Source organism: Podarcis cretensis (assembly GCF_951804945.1).
Source record: "Podarcis cretensis genome assembly, chromosome: 15".
In the NCBI taxonomy this organism is placed as follows: Eukaryota; Metazoa; Chordata; class Lepidosauria; order Squamata; family Lacertidae; genus Podarcis; species Podarcis cretensis.
The window spans coordinates 5,441,001-5,468,356 of record NC_137185.1 but is presented as its reverse complement, the minus strand read 5'-3'; the positions used below and the strand labels follow the sequence as shown (position 1 = coordinate 5,468,356).

At 45.6% G+C, this 27,356-nt stretch overlaps 1 protein-coding gene and 1 long non-coding RNA gene across 5 annotated transcripts in view; one reads left to right on the top strand and one right to left on the bottom strand.

Annotated features, from left to right (window-relative positions):
* Positions 1-1,369, top strand: part of BCAS3 (BCAS3 microtubule associated cell migration factor) — a 467,999-nt gene extending 466,630 nt beyond the window's left edge. For 3 of the 4 annotated variants that reach the window (XM_079955512.1, XM_079955511.1, XM_079955513.1), the window contains one exon: positions 243-1,369. In XM_079955512.1, the coding sequence (XP_079811638.1) occupies positions 243-282 (40 nt within the window). In that variant the 3' untranslated portion in view covers positions 283-1,369. The remainder of the gene's footprint in view (positions 1-242) is intronic. The other variant, XM_079955514.1, reaches the window with a different exon arrangement.
* LOC307204318 overlaps positions 1-27,356 on the bottom strand; it is a 43,851-nt gene that overhangs the window by 5,228 nt on the left and 11,267 nt on the right. The window contains exons 3-4 of the long non-coding RNA XR_013833573.1: positions 7,011-7,084; positions 316-1,425 (exon numbers count right to left, since the gene is read on the bottom strand). This is a non-coding gene — a long non-coding RNA (uncharacterized lncRNA). The remainder of the gene's footprint in view (positions 1-315; positions 1,426-7,010; positions 7,085-27,356) is intronic.

Here is a 27,356-nt window from a genome sequence, read left to right as displayed (position 1 = left end):
ACTGGCCATGAGAGGTAGCTGGGGGGGGGAGTGTTTGAAGTTATTCATATCTCCTAAAATGTGGGGGAGGGACACCACACACAAACCTACCTTGTACCCGACAGGCGAATGTAAACCAAGCCCAACCAAGCCCAGTTACACACACCCTTGTAAGCCCCTCCATGGCCTTCTAATGTCTGTCCTCTCTCTTTTTACCTGAAGCACTGACCAGAGTGGTGCCACCTTTTCTCTCCCCACTACAGAGCTACAGCGAGAAGGAAGCATCGAGACGCTCAGCAATAGCTCGGGCTCCACCAGCGGAAGCATTCCACGCACCTTCGACGGATACCGGTCGCCTCTCCCGACCAACGAGAGCCAGCCATTGAGCCTCTTCCCGACAGGCTTCCCGTAAACAACTCCTGGCGTTCCTGAAGCAAAATAACAATAATCCTGCAGGCCAACGATATGATGTGCCAGATAAACTCTTGATGTGCATTCACCCCAGTGGCTGGCTCCGATGCTGGGTGGTTCTTGTCACCCTAACCAACGCCATGTCCGCTTTCCGCACTTCCAGAACTGTATGAACAAATTTCTGATTTGCTGCACCGTGCAATATATAAACGAGACTCTCCTCTTTTAATCCTAATGGCTTTTCTAGTACAGGGAAATGGCTGTTTCGAATAAGTATTTTAAGCAACTTTTATGTTCTTGTAACCATAATCTGCTTCCCCACTCCGCGCATCATCCGTAAACCTCAGATGAGGGAAACATCTGTGGCCCAGCAGCTGTTGCGGGACTTTAACTTCCATCTGCCCCAGCCAGCACAGTCAGTGATCAGGGATGATGGGAGTTGTAGTCCGGCAATGTCCGGAGAGCCACAGGGTTACCTACCCTTGTCAAAAGGAGACTCGCGTCTCTAAACCTGAATCTACTGCTAGCCTTCATTCTGTAACAATTAAAGCTGCTACCCTTATTTGGGAAATGGCGTCATAATTCTGAAGAATGAGGCCCATATAAATTGAGGCTGTCAGCATGCAACACTTTGCAAATGTATGAAACAGTGACAGATTGATTACTGGAAGGGGATATATTGGAGGACAAGCTCCAAAGGGGACACTGGTTTCTTTGCAATACTGATCTTGTTTCTTCATCCCGGCAAGATTTTAAATTGATACCAGGAGTATTACAAGCAAAGGAAGTATCTTCTCTTTTCTTTTGTCCTTGGGAAGGATGATCTCTGATGATTCCATGTATTTTAGAAACGTACTTCATCTGATTAACTCCAGTGGGAAATCCTTCTCGTTGAACTATTATAACATTGTTCCTTGGAACTCCTCCTATCTTATCCAAAAATGCATGTAATCTTAAATAAATCTCTGTGGTGAAAGGATCTTGTTTATATTTTTGTGCCAAGGTCATTTCGGTGGTGTCGGTGGAGGCTGTGGGCTACAAAGAATCTATAAAGTTGCTTTAGACAGAGTCAGATCATTGGTGCATCTAGCCCAGCACTGTCCACACAGACTAGCAGCAGCTTGCCAGAATTTCAGGCAGGAAGCCTTTCCCAGCCCTCCCTGGAGAGGCTGCCAGGGATTGAACCTCGGAACTTCTACATGCAAGGCAGGTGCTCTGTCCCAGAGCTACAGCCCTTCTGCTTCCAGCTCTGTACCACCTGTGGCACAGCATCCCTGGTTCATGGCCAACTGCCCAGTGTTAGAAACTCAGATATATAAGCTAGACACCAGGTTTACAGTCGCTAAAACGGAATGCCTAGTTGCCATCTTGCGGCCAGAATCGTTCATTTTGATTGTGCAGATAAAATAAAATGGATAGAATTCTACAAGATGTGTTGCTAGTGTGTGAAAACAGCCAAGATCCAAGGATCCCCAGGCACGCAACTCCAGATGGTGGAGACGTCAGGCACCATTCTGGCACCCAGGCATCTTCACCTGGTCGCAAGTGGCCAGTAGCCAGGTGCCCACATACCTGTACCCGCATACCTGGAAGTAAACCCATTAAACACAAAGAGATTTACTTCTGAGTAGTACCACTGCACTCTCAGTTAACTATACAGTGAATTCTTAATGAGTGCCTGAGCCTAACCCTCTTTGCAAAGTTTTCACATTTTTCATTTGCCTTTATTTTTGGTGCGGCCTGGTGCAGCCTGGTGTCCAAAGAGCTCACTTGCCAAGCACAACTCTGACTTCACTTATTGGCTATTTAAAAAACAGGCAGGCAGGAGCAGCCAAGCTGTTTCATCACACAGAAGTTGCTTAGAAAGAAACCTTCATATTTTATTTTGGAACTTTCTTTCTAGAGGGGCTAGAGACGCTCTTTTAAAAATGGAACTTCAGAATCTGTGTGTGCCAGTGGCTGTGGGCCTGGTATTCCCTGTACCTGCCTCTCAGTGGCCCTGCAAGCTCCTCTTAAGTCTCACTATCTCTACAAGGTCCTTTCGTTTCATTTTGTGTTTTTTATAGGGACTTATAAAGACAGGTAAGGTTCTTCAGAAAGAACAAGGCATCTTGAGTCACACAGCGAAAAGGAAACACATCCTAACCCACAAATCTTTTAACGCTTCCTCAGCTTTGTAGCGGATGGAAAATTGACCTATTTTTTTCTTCTTTTGTGAAAAATAATTTTTTTTAAAAAAAAAAATGACATTTGCTCTTTGTCTCAGCACTATAGGCTTAGCATGTCCCAGATGGCGAGAAAAAGAATTGTCTATGCGTCTACATAAGAAACCACTAAAATATTGGGTTTACAAAATTTTTGTTCTATCCCCAATCTCTTTCCCTTTCTTTCAAAATTGCAACCATGCTAATAAATGGGAAATTCTCAGAGTCTCTTTAATCTCTGCGTATTTTCTCCAGGAATAGCCCCCATCAAAATGGGCAACAGTCACTCCCAAACAACATGTGGTGAGAGAACACTTCATGGAACACACACAAAAGAATTGCGTAGACTCCCCAGAGCTCAAAGAACTCACCACCCATAGAACTGGCTTCCACCGCCCTGGATGATGCCCTGTTCTGTCCTTGCCTCTTTTTTAAAAAGCCTCTGCTGAGTAAAAGGTAAAGGTACCCCTGCCCGTACAGGCCAGTCATGACCGACTCTAGGGTTGCGCACTCATCTCGCTCAAGAGGCCGGGAGCTGGCGCCGTCCGAAGACACTTCCGGGTCACGTTGTCAGCGTGACGAAGCTGCAGCTGGCGAGCCAGCACCAGTGCCACACACGGAAACACCGTTTACCTTCCCGCTATAAAGCGGTACCTATTTATCTACTTACACTTAGGGGTGCTTTCGAACTGCTAGGTGGGCAGGAGCTGGGACCGAACGACGGGAGCTCAACCCCCGCCGCGGGGATTTGAACCGCCGACCTTATGATCAGCAAGTCCTAGGCACTGAGGTTTTACCCACAGCGCCACCCGCGTCCCCCCTCTGCTGAGTATCTGGGGGTAATTCAGCCCTGGCTCTGCATGTGGCTGGATAAATGAGTTGTTCCTGATACAGCTGCAGAAGGAGTAGGATTAACTTGGCCATCAGAGGATGTTGGGTTTCTTGTCTATCTGCATGAATCCTGGTCTTTCCAGTCAAGAAGCGTCCCCATCACCAGTGATTCATATATAAGCATCACTGTTGGCATAATCAGGCCCATATCAGGATAGCGGCACTGCTAAGCTCCCCCAGAGGCCTTTGGCCCTTCTCCTCACAGCTACTGCCTAGCCACTCAACCCAAGGACCACATTTTCTTCTGAGCAACCTCCCAAGTGCCACATGCTAGAGGTGGACAAAGGCAAAAACGAGTGGCGCAACAAATGTAAATGCCACCTAGTTTCTAGACACTAGGTGTCTAGTGTCTATCCTACTCTATCCTACATCCAGACATGCGAGAGGCATTATCAGAATTCAAGGAGACATTCCAGTCAGACAAAAACACCCAAGAAGGATACAAAGCAGGCCGGTGAGTGGTACGATCTGGGGAGAAGGCAGAGGTCCAGAGAGAGAACCAGAGGGCCACAGTCAGGACCCACGGCTGAGGCTCCCCACCCCTGACTTAGAAGCACAGAACTGTAGAGTTGGAAGAGACTGGGGGGTCCATCCAGTCCAACCCCCAATGCAGGAATTTTTTGCCCGATGAAGGGCTCGTATCCACGATTCTGAGATTAAGAGTGTCATGCTCTGCTGACAGGGCTATCCCAGGCTCTTGCCTTCTCCAAAATTGCAAGGAATGACAAGAGAATGCGGAGAAAGAAGTCTCCATTTGCCTCCCCTTTCTGCCCAATGGCACAGAGGGGATAGTTGGGGAAGGGGAAAAATGGTGACCACCAGGCTTAATGGTGCTGCTGTAATGCAGCTGGTGGCTGCAGAGACATAAAGGTTAAGGTTAGGAGGACAGAAAGGCCGTTTTTCGTCCCTGTTTTCACCCCTGCAATCTTTCACACATACACCCCAAAAGTAATTCAAGCCAAATGCAATAATCTTTGGGCTTGGCCTTATGTTGTCATTTGTGTGTAACACAGCAGACCTATCTACCTTTTTTGACAATCCCTTGCATTTCCTCCAAATATATGTCAGGGAATGGATTGGACCAAGCAAGGCCGCGGACCTCGTGAGCAAGTGGAACCAGCGAGGTTAAGCCAGTCCACTCCAGCACAGATTTTTTAACACAGTTCATGCCAAGGTCAGTTCCAAAAGTTCAATCACAATCCAGATTAACACATACAGGAGGGATTGTCAAAACCCGACGCTTCCTCCTCCTCCGCTCCCGCTCCAGACAGCACCCTCCGGGGACAAAGTTCTTGTATCCAAGGGAGGCAAAACTCCCGTCATCGCCCTCAGTTAGGTCTAAATTGTTCTAAATTCTCAGAAGCAGCTTTGGGGGAAGAATGCAAGGGCTGGCAAGCATTAAATCTCTCTCCCTCGCTCTCTGTTTTAAAGAATCATCACCACGCAGCCACGGGGAAATTCCCACTTCTTTTTTTAAGTGCCCCTTTGAACCAAGACTTTTGCTGCTGTCAGAAAGGGGAAATTTATAGAATACGACAATACCTGAGCATCTTCTGTCTGAGGAGAAAACACTGTGCAATTTGGGGTCGGGGAGAGGTTCATAGCATGTCATGGGGGCATAACACTGCAGCAGAGCACACACTCTGCCTTCGGAAGGTCCTGAGATAAATCCCCACTGAGAGTCTTTTATCTCAGTTCATGGAGCTGGGAAAAATTCTTCTCCTGATGAGATGTCAAAGGGTGGCAGGGCACCTGCCTTGCATGCAAAAGGTCCCAAGTTCAATCCGTGGCAGGAGCACAGGTAGGGCTGAAGCGCAGCTGCCACTCAGTGAAGACAACGCTGGGCTAAGTGCACCAATCGTCTGACTCAGTAAAAGGCAGTTTCCCATGTGTGTCTTCTCTTGCTCAATTGGTTGGAACATGGTGCTGGTTATGCAAATGTTGCAGGTTCAATCCCTGTATGGGACCACTGCATATTTCCTACATTGCAAGGGGTTAGACCTCAATGACCCTCCAGGTCGCTTCCAGCTCTACAATTCTATGATTTCTATGTGCCTCTTTAAATCAGCCCTTGATTTGGAACCGTGAGGACTGAGTATAATAAGGCCGCTTTCTACATTCCTACCTAGTAGGTAGCCAGTAGACTCCAAATCCCATCATCCCTGACCATTGGCTTCAAAAGCAGTACAGAGAGGGGTGCATGCAAAATATTAATAGGCAAGAATTCATATAAATGAAAATTAATAATTTTTCATTCTCAACAACCATGTGAGCAACACAAAGAAAAAGAGTGACTGGCCCAAGGCCACCCAATGAGTGGAGATTTGAACCCAGATCTTCCCAACACTTTAACTACCGCATCACAATAAAACAGACATCCCCTCTACTGCAAACGTTCAGCCTCACGCAAGAAACCCCTGAAAGACCTTCTGCGAACGCAGGCTTTTAAAAGCCCTTTTCCAAGTTGTAGCGACTGGACGCCCCCCTACGGAGTTCAAACACCGAATTGTCTCATTTAACCCGGGCTTGGCTGTAGATCACTCTTTGGGATAAAGTGGGAGCTTTCTAATAAAGCCGAGCTCACGTTTCCTGAGTGAACGTGAAATACGGCTTTGCTACCCTTTCCCTGGTTTCTGTAATAAACACGCCCATGTACTGCCCTTAAATCATTTTGGGTGGCAGCGCTGGAGTGGGGGGCGGAGGGGGATCGTTCACTTGCACATAGAGGGAGAGAAGATGGCAAAGAAAGGTTGCTTTGCAAAGGCAACCTGAAGTTCAAATTCACGGCATGTGGGAAATCCTGGAAAGGATCCGATGCACAACTGCAGTCGAATGAGGCGGTCAAGCAACCTGCACCACTTCAGAGGGCAGTTGAAGGGGGAGGGCAAGGGGGTCATTTTTGTAGTAGTAGTTACTTAAAATATTTTTATGCCCTCCTTCTTTCAAAAATGACAACTAAGGCAGGGCAAAGCGTTCTGCTAAAATGCATAATGCAAAAGGAAAAGCCAACCATATTAAATCAACAGGTAAGATGTGTAGCTCAGTGGTAGAGCATCTGCTTTGCTTGCAGATAGTCTGTTTCTATCCCCAGCATCTCCAGGTACGGCTGGGAGAGACTCCTGGCTGAAACCCTGGAGAGCTGCTGCCAGTCTGTGTTAAGCCATACTGAGGTAGGTGGACTAATGGATTGGCTCAGCATGAGGCAGCTTTCTGTGGTCCCACCATTCATCCAGAACCAAGAGGACATAAATAATTGTTTTTTTATGGGAAATATAGGTAAAGTATCTGCTTTGCTTGCAAAAGGTTCAATCCCCAACATCTTCTGGTAGAGCTGGGAGAGAATCCCATCTGAAACCCTGGAGAGCTGCTGCCATTCAGTGCAGACAATACTGAGCTAGATGGACTAACTGTCTGACTCAGTATAAGGCAGTTTTCTTTGATAAGACATGACTTTGCATAACATATGTTAAAATGCCATTAAAAGCAGGGTAACACAGGCAGGTTTTTAGAAACATTATGAAATACCTGGATTGATGGAGCAAGCCATATATCTCTCAGAAGGGAATTCCACAAGGTAAGAGACTTTTAAATGGTTCCCTCTGTAAGACAAAAATATATATTAAAGTTTTAAAAAGCACTACAGAGGGGGAAATACTGCTTTGAGATGCCCCAGTTTTATACTTGCAAAACAACCTCATTGGTTTATTTACAAGTTTCAAAGCACATTGCCTCATAATGGACCTTAATTTGCTCTGTCTTGAATTTGCCAACATTCAGCTTGGATGTCTATGAGTTCTGGTATTATGAGAGAAAATCTACACCTCTTACCATATCCCTCCCCTTGAATATTAGACAGGTGCTGTCTCTGTTTTATTTTTGGTGCCTATGGATGACATTCCTCTTTCAGGTAGGTAGCCGTGTTGGTCTGATGCAGTCGAAATATATATTTAAAAAGTTAAAAATACCTAGTAGCACCTTAGAGACCAACTAAGAACAAACCTAGTTGGTATCTATGGTGCTACTGGACAATTTTACACACACACACACATTCCTCTTTCAATGAGTCTCTTTAAGATGATATTTTTCTCAGTCTACATCTGTATTGGAATTGTTTCTAAGATGTTTTTAAAGATTTTTAAAGAGGTTTTTTTTAAAAAAAAGGTTTCTGAAGATGTTTCTAAAGATATTTTTGTTGTTTTATTACTTGTTTGCTGCCATGAGCTCCTTTGGGAGGAAGAGGAGGATATAAATTCAATAAACAAGCAAACAAATAACCCCTGCCCTTAATCACTTTATTTCTAAACTAAAAAGCCCCAGACATTGTAAGCTTTCCTCATGGGAGAATCAGCTCAGCCCTCAGATCCTTTTGGCAGCCCTTCTCTGCACCTTTTCCAGCTCTACAATATCCTTTGTGAGATGTGGCAGCCAGAAGTATAGCCACATTGCATTCCAAATGTTTGCTTGCGCGGTATCATAAATTTGAACAAAGGTATCCCACCAACAGAGACTCACGGAGAGTCTAATCCCACTAACAGCAATTATATTTTCAATCGCTTTCCTAGTGATCCATAACATGGAGCACACATTTGCTCATAGCAGCCCATATTCCGGGTCTGTGTTTTCAACAATTACCCCAAGGTCTCATTCCTGGCCAGTAGAAATAGAAGATAATTTCAATTCCGTGTGCATTTAAAGCTGAATCTATCAAATAACACACCTTCCAAAACAATATGTGAACAGCCACCCTTCATAATTCACATTTATCCAAATTTTGCTAGTTCAAATTATCCAAATTAAGATCCCCGACCTATGTCTACAAATATGTATATATTAAGGAAAGTATATGCAAAACATCATATCTAAGTGGATATAGCATATAAAAATGCATTATATATGGGGAAATTGTTTCCAAAGATGGGCTCATTAGTCAGAACGCATATAAAAATTATTTAGTTTTATTTAATTAATTAAGTTGTATACTGCCCTTCATCCAAAGATCACAGGGCAGTTCACAACATAACCAATAACCCTTCCCTCCCACAAACACATTTAATCAGCCAAAGTCCTGTTTATATAAAGGAACGCTTTTGCCTGGTGCCTCAACATGTGTAATAGAAGGCTTCAGGTGAACCTCCCTGGGGAGAACACTCCACAAATAGGGAGCCACTGCAGGAAAGGCCCATTCTTGTGTTGCCACCCTCCAGACCTCTAGGGTATGAGGCAAAAGGAGGTCTCAGGTGATGATCGCAGGGTCCAGATTGATTTGTAATGCCAGAGCCAGTGTGGTGTAGTGGTTAAGAGCGGTAGTCTCGTAATCTGGGGAACCGGGTTCGCGTCCCCGCTCCTCCACATGCAGCTGCTGGGTGACCTTGGGCCAGTCACACTTCTCTGAAGTCTCTCAGCCCCACTCACCTCACAGAGTGTTTGTTGTGGGGGAGGAAGGGAAAGGAGAATGTTAGCCGCTTTGAGACTCCTTAAAGGGAGTGAAAGGTGGGATATCAAATCCAAACTCTTCTTCTTCTTCTTCTAGGAGAAATTTGCAGTGAAATGCTGATGAATTTTCATTAGAATTTTTTTTAACGCAGATTGCTTGTGAATGTGGAGAACTTAATTTAAGAGTGCAAAAAACGAGAAAGTGAGGGAAGCAAAATTAACAAATCCATCCACTGCTGCTGGTTAGTCACCACCAGTTCTTACGCCATAAACTTATCTGCAAAATTAGGATTGTTTTGCATCAGTTTACACTCACTTTCATTGAACCACATTTGCCATTTGTTTGTTTGATAGTTTAAGTAGTTAGATTGTTTTCTGATATTGTCGCCACCCACCTACGTTTCATAGTAATTATAGGCACATTAAAACACCAGAATCAACCAGGGGGGGAAACAATCAATAACAAGCGTAAAATCAGCTTGTTATTGATCAGCTGTCGGAGGCGACTGCTTCACTCTGCTTAATGGTAAAGCTAGTCCTAAACTTTGAATCTTTGCACACACAGCCCTCCTGTCTTTTTTTTTTTTTTTTTTAACCAGGCCAGGAGTTGCTGAAATTATCCCATGTTTCTGGCCAGATTGAAGAACAACCTTTTTCTGCATTCACCATGAGGTGATATTGGTTCCCCTCGCCTCATCAGGACTGTATATGTCCAAATGTTTCCTCTTAAAAGACAAACTTAGCAGCTGTGAAACATTAAGGGCGAGGTGATCCGAGCTTAACTGGCGGAAGCAGAGGATTTTTACAATATCTTAGGAGCGCAAGGGGGGAAGCCAACAGGATATGGAAGAAGATGGTCTCTCCCATGTGTGAACTATCTAAAGCCCCTAGACGCGCCAAGTCCTGAGAACAGAAAAGCAGAATCAAGCACTGAGTTGGGGGGGGGGGGAGAACACACTAAGTCAGTGTGGTACAGTGGTTAGAGTATCGGACTAGGACCTGGGAAACCAGGGTTCAAATCCCTACTCAGCCATGAAACTTATCTGGGTGACCTTGAGTCCGTTTATACTTATTAACCTAACTTACCTCACAGGACTGTTGTGTGACTAAAACAGGAGGGAAATAACTACACATACCGACTTCACTGCCTTGGAGGAAAGGTGGGATATAAATGAATAAACAAACAAACTGACTTAACAGTTTATTTTATCAATATAAATCTGACGGGGGCTCCCACTCCACAAGAATAGTAAAGGACCACAGACAGTTAAGTCCAGTCACAGTTGACTCTGGAGTTGCGGCATTCAACTCACTTTACTGGCCGAGGGAGCCAACGTTTTGTCCACAGAGTTTTCCCAGGTCATGTGGCTGGCATGACTAAGCTGCTTCTGGCACAACAGAACACTGAAACCAGAGCAATGCACGGAAACGCCGTTTACCTTCCCTATTTATCTACTTGCACTTTTTTTTGGCGTGCTTTCAAACTGCTAGGTTGGCAGGAGCTGGGACTGAGCAACGGGAGCTCACTCCGGATAATGGGGATTCAAGCCGCCAACCTTCTGATCAGCAAGCCCAAGAGGCTAAATGGTTTAGACCACAGCGCTAAACAGTCTGCTATTTGGTGAAAAGGAGGAGAAGGAACTGTAGAAGAAATGGCCCCACGATTTCCTTTTGGACCCAGAGGATCAAGGCCAGCCCAGGACATTTTGCCACTGTAGGCAAAACGTTTAGATGTGCCCCACAATCCTGCACCCACACAGATCCATGCCTTCGCCTGACTCCTGCCGTTACACCTGCACTGCTACCAGCCCCACCACCTCAATTGCACCCTCAGCTGCACCTGTGCTGCTACGACACAACGGCAGCAGTGAGGGCGCAATGGCAGTGGTGAGGGCAATGGCACTATGGCGATGGTGAGAAGCCCAATGCAGGGCTGGCAGAGTTACAACTGTGGGGGCAGCGAAGGGGTTGGATCTGCTGCCTGAGGTAAATGGCTTCACCTCACCTTATGGGTGGGCCACCCCTGCAGAGGATCTTGTTTGGGTGCTAATTTGCACCATGGCCTTCTCATCTTGGAAGGTTTCCCAAGGTAGGCCCAAAATCCTCCACCACCCCACAGAAGTTCAGTGCCTACTGGGAGAAAGGGACAGGGCCTGTCCCCAACTGATGACATCACCAACACTGGTGTTTCTCACTCCAGGCAACTTCCTTTTCCAATGATTATTTGAATCATGTTGTTTGTTTGTTTGTTTGTTTGTTTGCTCATGCAAAATCCCACTAGCACACAGCTTGGAGAATTACAGAATCACAGTATCTTGCAGATCAGGCCTGCAAGCTTCATTCAGGTGGACTGCAGATTTGTGATTGAAGACGGGGGACAGAGTGCATCTATCACATTAAATATGTATATTGGTTTTAATTCTATTTTTATTGCTTCTTTTATTTCTTTGATTATATTTTATCACATTACAATTTAAATTCTATGGCATGCAGATTGCAATACAATAGAATACAATGAAGAAGTCACAAGAATACAGTTAAAAACCACACAGCATCTCGCACCCCACATTCTCTGTCTCGTCCTTCGAACTCACCTCAGGCCACCTCTCACTGGCTTGGTTTTGCACCCTAAATGTTTTTGCCTGAATGTGTCCTTGAACTCTGACGATGTCCCTTGCACGTATGGATAAGAGGGGGCTGTGTGTAGAAACTAGTCTGGAGAAGTGAATAAAGAAAAGTCTTTCTCCCTCTCTCCTAACACTAGAAGTTGTGAGCATTGAATGAGGCTGAATGTTGGAGGATTCAGGACACATAAAAGAAAGCACAGCACATGGTTAAACTATGGAACTATGGATATAGGACAACCCAAATGCTGCAATTATCATCAGAGGCCCTTCTTCGTGTACCTCCTCCATGAGACTTCTGGAGGGCCTTTTCTGCAGCAGCTCCCCACTTGCGGAATGCTCTCCCCATGTAGGTTCGGCTGGCACCTTCATTATACAACCTTGGGTGCCAGGAAAAGAAGTTTTCCTTTTTAACCAGAACTTCGGCTGATTAACAGTCTATGTTAAATGTGTTTGTGGGAGCATGGTTATTGGTTTGTTTTGTTCTTGTTCTTACTATGTACTTTATGGTTTTAGTCTGTATTTGTATGCTGTGAACCACCCTGAGATCTTTGGATGAAGGGCAGTATACAAATTTAATAAATAATAGTCATAGTAAAACAGTAAAATAGTAATGGCCAGTGTGAGAGCAGGATAATGGACCAGATGGGCCCCTGGCCATAGCTGTCAACCTTCCCTTTTTTTGCAGGAAATTCCCTTATTCCAGTGCCATTTCCCACTGCTATCCCGGATTGTTAGATATCCCGTAGACTGTCCCCAGGACAGGTGAGGCTGCTGATCCCTTATTTTCAAGGCTGCTGATCCCTTATTTTCAAGGCTGCTGATCCCTTATTTTCAAATCAGAAAGTTGACAGCTATGCCCCTGGCCTGATCCGACAGGCTCTTCTTATGTTCTTACTATACAAAGATTAAAATTTGCATTCATTGCTCCACCCACTTTTGCCTCTGTCCCCATCCACTACTGGCATGTGGCCCTCAGGAGGTTCCCCACACCTGGTTTAAATAATGCAGAGCTAGATAAACCAAGTGTCTGACTCAGTGTAAGGCAGCTTCCTCTCTTCCGAGGTTCATCCAGTAACACCGATTACTGCGTCAAAATTCCCCCACCCTCTGATACTCGCACACACACGCACACACACAAACACTAACCCAGCCAAGGATCAAACTCCCTTTGACACCTCCCATAGGCTGAGACAGGCTTAATGTGTGTGCAATTTCACACTCTGACTAATCTACGCACTGGGCAAACTAATCCCCGTAATAACCGGCAGATTTAGTTGTAAATCAGGCCATCGATCCATAAAGTCCCCAAATGGCTCGGTGGCTAAAAATACTTTATACTTGGGAGAGAGAGGAAACAACTCACACACATGGCCTGAATGTGTGCAAGAGATTTTTATTTTTATTATTCCACTGGTAGATTTTTAGCCAAAGCCGTTTGCAAAAATCTTGTTAATCCTTTTTTTTTTCCTTTACAGAAAATCACAACCCAGAATTACTGAGAGGGTCTAAAATCGCACTCAGGCACCCCCTCGAAAGCAGATTGCCACAAACAAGCTGCTTCTCTCTCCCTGCCCCCCACCCCCATTCCCTCCATTGGCCTTAGCTGCAGCAATGGCACAGGATGTTCACAAGCATCACAACTGCTTGAAGAGGAAAGTTCAGACATTAAATGCTGACAATAACAGAGGTAAATCTGTGGGTGGGGACACGTCATAGTAGAAGGGAATATAAGCTGTGCAAGAATGGGAAGCAGAAAACTGGGTGCTCTGAAGAAGCAGAGAGGCGGGAGGCTATTTGGAATCAAGATGGTGGGCTGAACCTTTCAAAATTGTGCTAGTAGGGTTGCCATACGTCCAGAATTTCCCGAAAATCGCTAGAACGTCCATGAAAATCTGGACATAGGGCAGCCCACGTTGGTAGTGTAGATTTCATTAAAAATAGCTCAAAAACTCAACAATTCTGGGCAGAACTAAAAAAACTCAACAACTTTGTCCGTCCCTCCGGAAAAATAACCCCACAAACCCTATGTGCTGGTCTTAACCAAATTCTGCCTGTTGGTTCCTGAGATCAAGCAGCAGGTTTTCATCTATGTTTGGATACAATTGGGTGTCATTTTGAATCTGTACCTCTTTGAAACTGCACCAATAGCTTTCCTTTGTGGCAAAATATTAACATATGCATATTACAGGCCATTCCAACGTGTGTGTGTGTTAATTACTTGGTGCAATTGCATTATGTACTTGAGATTTAATATAGTTCAATGAAAAGTAATAAAAAATATAGGAAATGCACTAAATTTAACCACCAATTTCAAAACCAAACTGAATTTTTATTTTTTTAAATTCCCAAGCAGCACCAGGTATGAGGCTGCTAGTAAATGACTAAAGAATAATATATAATATCTCTGTTTGTTTATTTATTTATTTATTTATTTATCTAGCTATCTATTTATATAACCAGGTTTGCTTAATAATAATAATAATAAACTTTTATTTATATCCCACCCTCCCTGGCCGAAGCAGGACATAATGCAAGTCTAACACTTTTCATACCTTCTGCCTCCAGCCCTTACCCCCCACCCTTTATTTAGCAGAATAATAAACAACACCTAGCAGTACATATAATATTTTCTCTAACTTCCACTTACTGAGAAGACTAAGAAGAAGCCTGGCTACTGCTGCTGAGCTTGACTGCTGAAAAATAAAAGGTAGGCCCAAAACCCACCACCACCACCCCACGGAATGAAAGTGAGCCTCTCATTGGTCGAGGTAAATAAAATGGAAGGCACAATGCATCTGACTGGACAGAACTGCCGCCCAAATTCTTAAGGAGCTCCTCTGATTGGATACTGCTCATGAGGCAACAGTAGGGCAGCAGAGGATTAATAGGAGAGCAGCTTACTTGACATTTTCCTGCCTATTTATTTTCTTCATAAAATTGTATACACAACTTGATAGTTAAAACACACACACCTTGAAGTGGTTTACAAAAGATAAAACAGTGAAATCGGTAACAACCATACTTTAAAACACTTTAAAAGTTAAAACACTAAAACCAGACTAAAATTACCTAGTTTCCTAAGCAGCTTGTCCAAGCAATAATGTTGCTTTTGTAAACTCTGTTGGTGTTTAATTTCTATCAAGCGTTATATGAATTGGGGGGGGGGGGGATAATGAAATAAAACGTTTTTCTGCCTTGGGAACTGCTGCTCATCCATCTAGCTCAGTACTGTCTACTCTGACTGGCAGCAGCTCTCCCTAGTCCTACCTGGAGATACTGAGGGTTGAACCTGCAACCATCAAGGTGGGCTGAATGGGTCTGAAATAAATATATCAGGCTTCTAGAGCTGCTGCTTCTTCCTCGAGCCCAACCATGTCATCGCTGAGGGCAGTCAATAGCCTTTTAATCTATATGTGCAGATGATCTATGGCTGTAATGTGTGAGTGTATATGAGCAACCAGCCACCTGCTTCCCAACCCATGATCCTGAGTGCTGAGGTCCATATGAATCCAGTCCAGAGGTCCCATCGGGAAGCCCCACTGATATAACACAGAGGGGCTTGTTCCCAAGGGAGCTGGTGCAAGGTTTGTTTTGCAGACGGCTTTGTATTTCATTGCTTCAAAAAGCCAAGCTGTTTACAAATCCCAACAAAAAGAAGTCAAATATAAGAAACAAAAGATAGATTCATAACCAGACAATACTCCTGCTGCGACTAATCCACATCATCACAATTCTACATTTTAAGCATCATTGAATAGAAATCTCTAAATATTGCACCGTTTGTCTTTGTTTCAGGGGGTTGGTGGCCCCTGAGGAGCTGTTGGAAAGGAGAAAGAGTTGGCCACTCCTGACATTCACCGAAAGCGCCCAGATTTGCTGACAAGCTTGCTGGGCGCTGGCGCCCAGTGCATGACTGACAGGGAATGAATGAATGACAGGGAATGAAGCTTTGGGAATGAAGCTCTCTGGCAACTGGAAGATAGGGAGAGCCCTGTGGCCTTTGATGAGAACAAAGGGGTCATTGGCAAAGGGCTGTTGAGTGGCCTTATCGGTCCTCCCCCAGCTATGATTCAATGGATAATAGCATCCTCCACCTCTCCGCACTTGTCTATCAGAGGTCCACTGATTACAAAGGCATGAGATTGCAATTCCTCCTCCTTTGATTAGCCAGCTCTTGGCCTAAAGGTGCATGATAACCCTAGCTCCGGAAGGCTCTTCAGACTCCTCTGGAGAAGCTTATCAAGGAGACTAAATGCTCCTCATACATGTATGCCCAATACACAAGAGATTTGCAAGGGCTTAGGCCCCTCTCCGCCTCCACCGCCACCCTACCCTGAAGATCGCAATAACAGCCTTCTTCATCATGAGAGCAGGTCAAGGATGGGGCTCCTAGACTGCAAGCATAGAGGTTAGAGAAAACTTCGAATAAAGATTTGGTGGGGAAATTAATGTTAAGTGGTAGCAGTACTGATACTACTAGTAGTAAGTGTTGAGTAGTAGTTTTTAATGTGAGCAGTTTTAAATTGAAACTGAAAATAAAATATGGTAAGCATTCTGGTTAGAGCTATTATTTTTTGTATTCCTAGGTTGCCAGGTAAATGTAAATTAGTGGTAGTGTTGTTGCTGCTAAATGGCATAAAAATGGGTAGTGTTAGATAGTTTTAAATTTTTCATTTGTATTGTGAGGAAGTTCATGGGCACAAACAGGTCATCTGCACACATAAGGCATGTTCACCTGTTACACTGAACACAAGTACAAGCTGTTTCCACACATGTACAAGCATTTATGAGAAATAGTACACACGTGTTGATTTGTGCAGACTCAACTGTTGTGTGCCCAGGAGCAATGACTGTCCATTTGTTGAATGTTCCATGTGAATGGTTGCAAGTTTGTGCAGCTCAACTATCTGTATACACAGATTGTACACTCGGTTAACATAATGTGTGAACACCATAACAGTCTTCCTTACTAAGGTGAGATGCACTGTATTTCTAGCAGGACTGGTAATGGGAAGGAGGGGTGGTGTGGTGAGGAGAGTCCCGAAAGCTGGATGAAAAGGTTTGGAGAATCACATTTTGTCCCTGGGCCTGAGATTCCCTACCCCTGATCTATACATATAGATTAGCACACACACATTTCATGCACATCATCTGTGCCTTCTTTTTTAGTGATGCATTTCCTCTTCCCTCCCTGTCCCTTTTCGCTTGTGTGCTGTGTGTGTACCATATTTTTCGCTCTATAAGACGCACCAGACCATAAGACGCACCTAGCCAGGATAGTAAGCAGGCTTATGGGATAGCCACGCACAGCCTCTCCCGGGCAGCGGGATGAAGGCTAAGCAAGAAGCCAGGACAGCCAGCGGGATCCCTGCCCGGGAGAGGCTGCGTGCGGCTAAGGCTCTCCCAAGAGCCGCATTCCCTTTAAAGAGCGTGCAGAGTGGGGGGGGCTTTTCCCCGAGGAGGGAGAAGGGCCGCACACACGCTCCATGCAGCTCTTTAAAGGGTGCTGAGCAGAGCCTCCTGCCTGCATTCGCTCCATAAGATGTACACACATTTCCCCTTACTTTTTAGGAGGGGAAAAGTGTGTCTTATAGAGCGAAAAATACGGTGTGTATTGTGTGTGTGTGTGTGTGTGTTGTAAGCCTCTGGGCAGGAACTGCCTTCTTTTAATTTATTGTATGTGAGCGACTCTATGAGCCTTTGTGGCTGAAGAATGGGGTACAAATGCTCTAAATAAATAAAACTAAAATAATTTTCCTCCTTTTTGGTGATGCATAAGCAGCCAACCTGGTTTTAAGAGGCTTTGAGCTACAGGAACAATCAGATGCCACCCAGGCAGCCTACTATGCCATGTAACTGTAGCATGGGGTGGGGAGGGAAAACTGATTGTTCTACCTGATCTCCCCTCTGTGAACTGAAATGTCTTTGTGTTTGCTGGTGTGTGTGTGTGTGTTTTCCTGGAACACTCAGACACGGAGTTGGAGGCTGTGAACACATGTACTTTCCGGACTCTGGGGTGAGCTTGGTGTTTTCGTAAATGCAGCTGAGGGCCTTCCTTTGATCTCCTTGATTCATGCCTAGGTTTGGCCTGGAAACCTGGTCCAGATGCTGCGTCCACTCCTTCGCTTGACTACTGGTGGGTGGCTTCAAGATTTCTCTGCGATGACACACACATGCAGAGGGAGAGTGGAAAGCAAGGCGGCTGGCTTCCAGGCTCCGTTTCAAACACATTTCCCCTGCAAGCGGCTTGGAGAGTCGCCCGCGGACCTCTCAGCGCTTTTGATACAGCAGGCCAAGTTTGGAGTTGGATGCCTCAAGACAGGCCCAGTGCGGCTCATCGTAACCACCCGTGCTTTGCAAAAAGTTTGGCTCGTCTGCATTTAGCCATCTGTGTGCATCAGGTGCCAATCTTTTCCCAGGAGAAGGGAGGCCCTACTTTGCATGCTAAACAGCGGCAAATGCGCTAGAGGCCCCATCCCAGTCTTATCTCATGCCTTGCATGCAGAAGGGTCCAAATTCAATCCCCAGCATCTCTAGGTAAGACCAGGAATGCTCCCTGCCTGAAACCCTGGATAGCTGCTGCCGGCCAGTGTAGACAATACTGAGCTCGACAAATGGTCTGACTCACTCAAAGTAATCTCTCTCTGTTCCTGTGTAATGGCCTTGTTGGGGAGAGGGTTCTTTTCAGATGCTTAAGGGTATTACTGGTGGCAGAACTTGCAAGTCTGAAATTTCAGCAGCGCCCCATGCAATGCCAAATTTCGGCACCACCCCACACCTCCCACCTTCCATTCCACATCACAGTTGAGGCACGCCGAGGCTCCATGCCCAGTGCAACCGAAGCAGTCGTGCTCCCTTAAATCCACCTCTGGTATTACTTCAAAATGTGGTAAGCCAACTCTGCTGCTTAAGACTAGTGCTGGTTGGGGGGGGGGAGTGTCTCTGGTGGGGAATGTCTGCTGAGTGCGATTCAGGACCTCTGACCCAAAGCTGACTCTTGGAGACCATGGCTATCTCTCTTCCCTTTGTAGGCATCAGAGCGCTAGCTGTGAGGCTTCCCTCCCAAGTTCACTTGATCTGCGTCTCCTCTGCCACATTCTCTTGACTATTCAAGATGTCAGCTTCTCGGTGTCAAGGGGCTCCCCACTATCAGGTCCCTCCCCCCCCCCCCCCCGTTTCCCCGGCTCCTCATGAAGGGGCCTCTCTGATACTTGACCAGCCATGTAAGAGCACCGAGGATGGCAGCCAAGGCATCTTGGTGGAGTGCCAAATTCACCCCTGGTCAGAAGGCCAACACAAGGCCCGGCCGACACTTGCCTCCACTTCAGACTCCAAGATAGGGGTGAAGAGGCAAGCAGGCCTCGGCTTGGCCCTGTGTACTTGAGGGTCACCCCTGTAAAGTGCAGCACACTTTGAAGCACCAGGAGAAGGAATTCTGTCACAAGGAGAGCCGGCACTGGAAATATAACCAGGGCGGTACAATGGGAAGGAGGCTCTTCTGGGCCAAATTGACCCTTCTGGCTGGGGAAAGGCAAATCCATAGATTTGGGGTTATCTCCATTTCTTCTTTTTGCGCTCTTCAATTCACCTCTACACATGTGATTTTTATTTACCTATTCACTTGTCGCATTTATATCCTGACTTTTCCATGCCACTTCCTCATTTACTCTCCACAACAACCCTGTGAGGTAGGTAAGGCAGTGACAGGGCCCAAATCACCCAACCGAGCTTTTTGGCTGAGTGGGGATTTAAACCCTGGTCTCCCGGCATGACAAGCACCATACCACATTGACTTTTTAAAAGCCCTTCAAGAAAATTCATCAGTGCAAATTTCTGTGTGCGATTTTGCCTAATATACACATTTTCGCAGAGCAAATATAATGCAATTTTAAAATGCCGTTTCAACAGCTGCATTTTTGTGAACACTGTCCCCTGCCATGTGCATTTGTCTGCACGTTATTTGGCTGGAGACCTGCATTCCAAACTTCAGAGGATTTGTGAATTTCAAAAGATGGTTCTGTTTCGGGTCTCACATTGTTCTGGAAATTACCGTAGGTGGTTTCACCTTTAAATGCGAACCCAAACAAATTTCTCCACCATCACCAACGACCAGAAGCCAAATGCATCTCTGTCTGGCCCTTGGAACCCTTTCCAGGCCACACCCCCTCCCACAAGCCACACCCTCCTCAAGTGCTTTTGTGCCAAACCAAGAGGATGCCTAGAAGAAGGGTGAAGAGGCACCTATGTATATTTGTTTATAGAAACCTCTGACTTTTGCACAGCTGGAATATAACCTAACATCTTAGAATTGTGGAGCTGGCTGGGATCTCTAAGGGTCATCCAGCCCAACCCTCTGCAAGGCATGATAGATGGACATCTAACCTTTGCATAAAGACCTCCAAGGAAGGAGAGTCCTGCTGTACAAAGATATTATAGGTGGGTGCCCTAAGACAGGTACCTTAAGAAAGCCAACCTAATAATTCAAAAAATAGATCCCTGCTGCCAATCTAAAACACACCGTTTAAGAAAGGAAGAAATTAACTGGGGAATTGAAGAGGTGATGAGGAATGGGGTTGTGAGTAAACATCGTTACCAGGAGCAGGAGACATTCATTGGGAAAACTCTGTAGGACGATTGGGGGGGGGGACAGGCGGGGAGTAAAATATGTTTATGTAGCGGGTGGAACTGAAGAGAAGACGGGACCAAAGCAATAGAAAACAGCCTGGGATAGGAAGTTACTGAGGACTAGCGCGGTGCCATGGACCAGGAAGCGGAAAATAGAGTTCGAATCCCCAGTTCTGTCACCTACACTTAGGGATATAATTCGTGCTTTTAAAAACCTCAGTTCTAAAGCCTGATTTTAAAGAAGAAGAAAACCTGAACAGGAAGTCAACCGAGCTCTCCTTCGAATTAAGGACTCCTATTTTTGAGCTGAAATCCGTCTTTGCCAAGTTGTAAGATAAGCCTCTGGAAACGAAGGGATGGTACTCCCTGGGTATTTTTTTTAAAAAAAATACTTTCACTTCTCCTAGAGCCGTGAAAATAGTTGGAACGAACAGTTCATACTTGGGGCCGGGGGCCTTTTTTGTTTTTTAAAGAAGAGACACGGGTTTTGAAAGTGTTTGCAAACTTACCTGGGAGTAAAGCCCCTCTACACAGAGCTTTCTTTTCCAGCAAGCATACATCGGATTGCGCGAGGGAGCTCTCTTACTTACTGATTTTTAATTATGTCTTTACAATTAAATAATTAATTTATCTCCTCATAGATGCCAAGATTCTTTACGGAAGAGGGGGTGTCTTCTTCTCCTCCGCGATCTGAAAGCTGGGGAGTCCAGAGATATCCAGCCTGGATAACCGAAGGGAGGAGCCACATTTAAAAAAAAAAAAAAGTTTAAATAATTTCAGAATTATTCGAATTGTAACAGGAAATCAAACCATTTATTCGACTCTATGCAAACTCATAGACGATCAAGACGATGGAGAAAGAAAGAGAAGCGGCGACGATTCCCGATTGTGTGTGAAATGCTCACACGCACGTGGGTGTCTAAAACGCACCAGCGTTAAAAATTCACACAGATTGGGTATCTTCTCAAGGCTAGGGACAGGCTGTGCACATACCATACATACCATACGTTTAATTTACACCCACGCAGCCAACCAAATAATCCTGGGAACTGTAGTTTTTTCCCCTTGAGCTACAATTCCCAGCGCCCATTACAAACTACAGTTCCCAGCATTCTTTGGTCGGAGGGTGCTTTAAATGTATTCTAGGTTCTGGCGCAAAAGTGCCCAGAAACTGATTTATTTCTATCTTGTTGCTGGGAGGACTTTCTGAGCTTCAGTATTCATCGCGGACAGGCAGGAGAAATCATATAAATCTTTGACCCACCCTTTCCCCCTGTGTGTTTCCTATGATTTCTTTTTTTAAAAAAATAGACCCCCACGAGCAGGCAGTGCTTTATTTTCCCCATCTTCCTCCGGTTATTATCATATTAAAATCATTATATTGCCTTCGTGTTACGCCGCCTTTTAACACACGTGTCCCGCACGGCGGTGTACATAACCGTTAAAGGAATGCTATACATTGTAAAGACGGTATCTGCTCCATGTGTTTTGGCGTTATTACAAGTCCTGACGGTTCGAGGAGCTGGGCTGCGCTATAGGTGAGCAAACAGAAAGGAGATCTCCGCCCCGAGGAAGCTTCCAATCACCTTTACAACAGAAGGCGAGAGGTTCTACTGTGTATGAGAGGCAAAGGTGTTTATCTCGCCTTTATCTGCACTTTCTCCTCTCTTCTCCAGGACATTCAAAGACATTCAAATATTGCAATAAATGTTTAAATACATCACACATCATCAGGCTGCCCTTTGTGTCCATAATCAAACTGGCCTCCGTTAAAGGGTTTTTGGGAGGATCATTGTGGGGAAAAGGAAGCGCTTGAAAAGCCTTTTATCAACCACATTTGGGCCACGACACTCCCTGCCCCCCCCCCGTGCGCCTTTTAACACTTTTGGCATCCGGTTTATTTCAATGGGATGTTGCGCGCATGCGTAAATCCCCCCGCGCCAATGGTCGTTTTAATGAGTCCAAGGTCATCGTGCCCATTGTTTTCAATGGGTCCGCTCTAAGTAGGACATTTCATGGAGTGGTGTGTGCATGTTTCATTTAAAATATATGGATTCTATCCAACTAAGCTTTACTCAGAGCACACCCACTGAAATGAACGGATCCAAGTTCGTCGCGTCCATTACAATCTCCTGTAAGCAGAACTTTTAAGTCTGAAGCAACTCTAAAGCTACAATCCTGTGCACACTTGATTGGGAGTAAGCGGCATTAAAGTCAGTGGCGCTGCGTAAATGCGCATAGGACAGGACTGTAAAAAGTGTGCTTAGAGTTTGGCTGGATTGTTTCCTGCCTAAATTAATAAATAATAATAATAAATGCAATCAGTATTTATTTCGCACACCTTAGAATTGTGTGCCACCAATTCATAAAAGGCAGGGAGCTCCCCTCAGAGAGGGAGACGCAGGCCTCTTCGCGGCTCAAGTTCTCGCCGCCTTGCGAAATTAGCTCTCTGCCCCAAGGAGGTCACCAACTACAGTCTCCGACCAGGGCCGCCTCCCCACTCAGAATGACAGCTCCAGCAACTGGCTGCTAAAGGAGATTGGAAAGGACGCGGGCAGGGGACGTTTATCTCCAACTTTCCCTATGAGGTTTACATGCAATTTTCCCTTGACAATCAGGGGAAATGTGTTTATAAAGTTGTTAAACTCTGGATAAACTTCAGGGGAAGTTTGATGGGGGTGGAGGACCCGTCTCTTTTTCTTGGCGTGTTGTTATTTTCCAGAAAGCTGGATTACTGGAAATATTTTTCTTTTAAAGACGGAAAGAAATCTAAACAGTCTTTAAAAGGTGGGAGGGAGGGGAAAGAGAGTGAGAAACTTGGGAAATTGAAACGAGGAGGAGAGAAAATATCCCCAAAGGCTGGCTCGAGCGGCCTCCACGCACTGGAGAACAAACCGGCGCAGAAATAAACTCACATGCCCCTCGGATTAAGCTTTTTTATGCCGCAAGCCTTTTGCGCAAAACGGTGCGCATATTTCCTCGGAAGCCCCATTGAATCCAAGCGATTCTGCCTGAGATCGGAGCCTTAATTATGTGAACTCTTGTTTAAACTCTCCCTTTCTCTTTCATCTCCCCCACCCCTTCTTTTAACTCTTCTTCCTCTTCTCTTCCCCTCCCTGCAGACTCTTGGAATATTTTCCCAACGTGGTAAATATAACTACAGGCTATTTTTACGTGTGTGTGTTGTGGAGGGAGGGGGTTGTGTTTTTAGAAAGTATGTTAGGCCCCTCCCATTTAATGTAATTGACGCTTATAATTCTCGGTGCGCAGAGCTAAAAAAGCCTGCTTTCTTTTTTTTCTTCTTCTTCTTGTTTTAGTCATTCATGTCCGCAAGCCACGTACTTGCGCAATGGCCACCCTGAAATCTTGCGGTTTATTTACTTTGCCTCGAAGTGATTTGCCACTTGTAGCCCCAAAGAAGCCTAGATGCTCTTCTGACCCCAACTGCAGTAGACCGTCAAAGCGATATCCTGCCACTGGCAGTTCTTAGGAGACCCATGTGCCCAGGATAAAGGTAAAGGGACCCCTGACCATTAGGTCCAGTCGTTGCGGCCTCTGGGGTTGGCGCTCATCTCGCTTTACTGGCCGAGGGAGCCGGCGTACAGTTTCCGGGTCATGTGGCCAGCATGACTCTGGCAAACCAGAGCAGCGCATGGAAATGCTTACCTTCCCGCCAGAGCGGTACCTATTTATCTACTTGCACTTCAAGCTTTCGAACTCCTAGGTTGGCAGAAGCTGGACCGAGCAACAGGAGCTCACCCCGTCGCGGGGATTCAAACCACCGACCTTCTGATTGGCAAGTCCTAGGCTCTGTGGTTTAACCCACATGTGCCCAGGATATAGAGCTATAATTCCCAAAGTTCGCTGGGAAGAGGGATTGACTGAGAATTGTAGCTGGTTGAATTGGAACAGGAGTCTCCTAACAACTCTCAGCATCCTTAACAAACTATAGTTCGCAGCATTCTGGGGGAGCCCTGGCTGTTTTAAATCATATTATGCCGCTTTAAATATCCCATTCAGATTGGGCCTGTGCCTGCTTCCCGGCCCCTTCACAGAGTCATAGAATTGTAGAGTTAAAAAGGACCACGAGGGCCGCCTAGTCCAAGCTCCTACAAAAAGTATCTTCGGAACCAGGCATGGGACAACCTGTGATCCGCCAGATGATGCAAAACTACAACTCCCATAATCCTTGGCCATTGGGGCTGATGGGAATTGGAGTTCATCAAAATGGGGGGGGGGGTAAAGATGAGAAGGCTTTCCCCATCCCTGTCTATGCAGAATTAAGTCCTACCTGCTGGAATTCAGTGGGACTGACGCCCAGATAACCCCACTTACCTGCAAGTAAGCACCATTTAATTCGTGTGGGTTTCCTTCTGAGGAGACAAGGTGGTGTTCTCAGTTGGTGTGGTTCTGATGTGCAGTAGCCCACCCTGACGTCTTGAAATAATTTCAGAGTTGTTGGTGTCCGTTTCCCCCGCCCATCCAAATTCCAGCGTTTATTTGAGGGTTTTTAAAGGGGGGAGATTGCCCAGAATATTTGTTCTGCAATCAATAATCCTTATTTATACAGCATCGTCAATGCACGTGTTTCACTTGTTTATTCAGAAGTATAGAGGGTTTTTTTAAATAACACCTTTCATTCATCTTCCCAGGGCTGTTTACAAAGGACAGAACAATTAAAGTCTACATTAAAAATAAAATGTAAAACCTATATGCTAAAAGTCAGGAATTTTTTATTTTTATTTTGGGCTCTTAGTTCCGCATGTTATCGTTTAGGTGATCCGCCTGGAGAACTTTGCTTGAATGGGCCTCATCATCATCATCATAGCATAAAACAGTAGGATTGCAAATGCATCTGAAAACACTCTGGAAAATACTTCTTTTTTTTTTTAAGTGTATGACAGAAGTCTACATTTTTACCCCACTCTTCCTCCAGAGAGCTCAAGGTGACGAACACTGCTTTCCTCCCCTCCACAACAACCCTGTGAGGTAGGTTAGGCTGCTAGACTGTGACTAGTCCAAGGGTACTCAGTGACAATTAGACAGTGGGCTCCAAGAAAAACCACTTTGGGACTGTTTTCCGCCTCTGGGGTCCCATAATGGAGCGCCCCGCCCCACGTTCTGCTTGTGACCTGTTCATCTCAGATGGCCCCAGGGCACATCGATTGATCCACAAAGATCTGAGAAGCGTGAACATATTATTTCTACAGATATCGGATGGGGGCTCAACAGCCCGCTTCTCTGCCAACAGGAGAGTGAGCCGGGACAAATCCCCTGTAACTGTAGATAGGGAGAGCGGTCTGTCCTTCTGTGTGTCTCGCTTACAATTTTATTCGATAATAATAATAATAAATCGCTATGAATGTAATCGACAGCAATGGGACACAATAAGCTGGCTGTGTTCCCTGCCAATAGCCTTTGCCACAGTTGTTCTGACATGCTTATTCTCTCTTCCAGGCTGCAAGGCACGTGTGAAACGCCTTAAGGGTGAGTGAGATTCACACGTGCAAATGTCCGGGTTCTTAAGCTGCTGTGCGCCCTTGATGCACATGAGATTACTAGTTCCTTGTATACCTGACGAGCGGCAGCTATGCGTGTGAATGGACCCGGAAGGTGGCATCGATGCCAACCCTTAACTCCACTTACCTGGCTGGCAGGAAAGCTAGAAAACTCATATGCACACACCTGGGATGAAGTCTCAGAAAAGTCAGAGGGATTTACTTTTGAGTAGACATATTTATAGGAGCTGCACTTCACCGCTAGAAAGACTCTCTGTGTTCAGTCGGACAAGAGTCCTAAGTGAGGCCTAAAACACAGCAGGGCTTACTTCTGAGTAGGCACGTTCAGGATTGCGCCGAGATAGGGATGCCAAGCTTTCCAGGCACAGAAGCCCTTTTCGTGTTTACAAACTGATTTATATATTCTTGAACCCTTTATATTTTCACAAATCATTTCTTCAACAAGCAATGCCTTTCCATATATTTAATTTTCCCCCGCTGACAGAGTAATATAAGCCTCGAATTTCTCGTTTCTATCTGCAGGAACTAGAAACTCCTCAATTAAAAAACTAGTCAAGGGTATTATTATCATATAACCCACCCATTCACTCCGAAATAATTCATTCTGTAAACAGCCCAGAGAATTTGCAACGAACAGCCTAGTCCTATTTTTGCATCTTGGACTAGGAAACAAGATGAGCCGGGTTTACTTTCGAGTCGATATGGGATTGGAGCCTAACAAGTCGACCCACGTCTTCTCAGAAAATAAGCCCCGCTGAGTTCAGTGGGAATGGGATTTACTTCCAGGTGACTATCGCAGGCTGTCCTAAGAGTAAGGCTGCGAACTGAATACACGTTCTTACTCCGGAGTTGCTTCCACTGAAGTCGGCAGGTGTTACTTCCAATAAATTCTGCGTACAGGATAGGGGCTACATGTCTCTCCCGGGAATCGACGTGATATCTGAGTTAATAGGTTTAAGATTCCAGGGTAAAGTTAATCTCCCACCCCAGACCTTTACCCCAAAACAAGGGACGGTAAAATAATAATCCGAAACTTGACCGAAGTCGCTCCCAAGTTTTGATCTTCGTTAGGAAAACAAACACATTGTCAATTTCTCCTCGTTGCTTTGCTTGCCTGGCCGCGATCAGAAACGGTCGTGCACCTGTTGATCCGAGACCCAGCCTGGCTGCACGCTGCGCCCCTTCTCCTCCTCTTCGCTTTCTTTGCGGCCGGGCGGGGGTGGGGGGAGACGAGAAGACCCTCTTCCTTGTTCTGAATCCACGAGCATTTCCCATCTTCCTCGCCTTTCTGCGGCAGTAAATTTGGAGAGGGGGGGGAATACAGTGGTACCTCTGGTTTCGTACTTAATTCGTTCCGGAGGTCCGTGTAAAACCCAATCTGGATCGCGTGCAAACTTCTTTTCACCTGTCTTTTGGGTTCCTCTGGGGTGGATTTGAATTCGTGTCTTTTTTTTTTCCTTTCCTCCCCCCCCCCCACCTCTCCTAGGACGGCGTCCCGCCCCCAGTTTCACACCAGTCGGGGGGAGGCGGAATTACAGGATAAGGATATGGGCACGTGGAGTTTGCAACGACTAAGAGAAAAAAGTCTGTCTCTTTTCACTCCCCCAATGCTATTGAAAAACTGGGCATTTTGCACTATTAAGGATCTCTCCGCTCTTCTTTAAGGT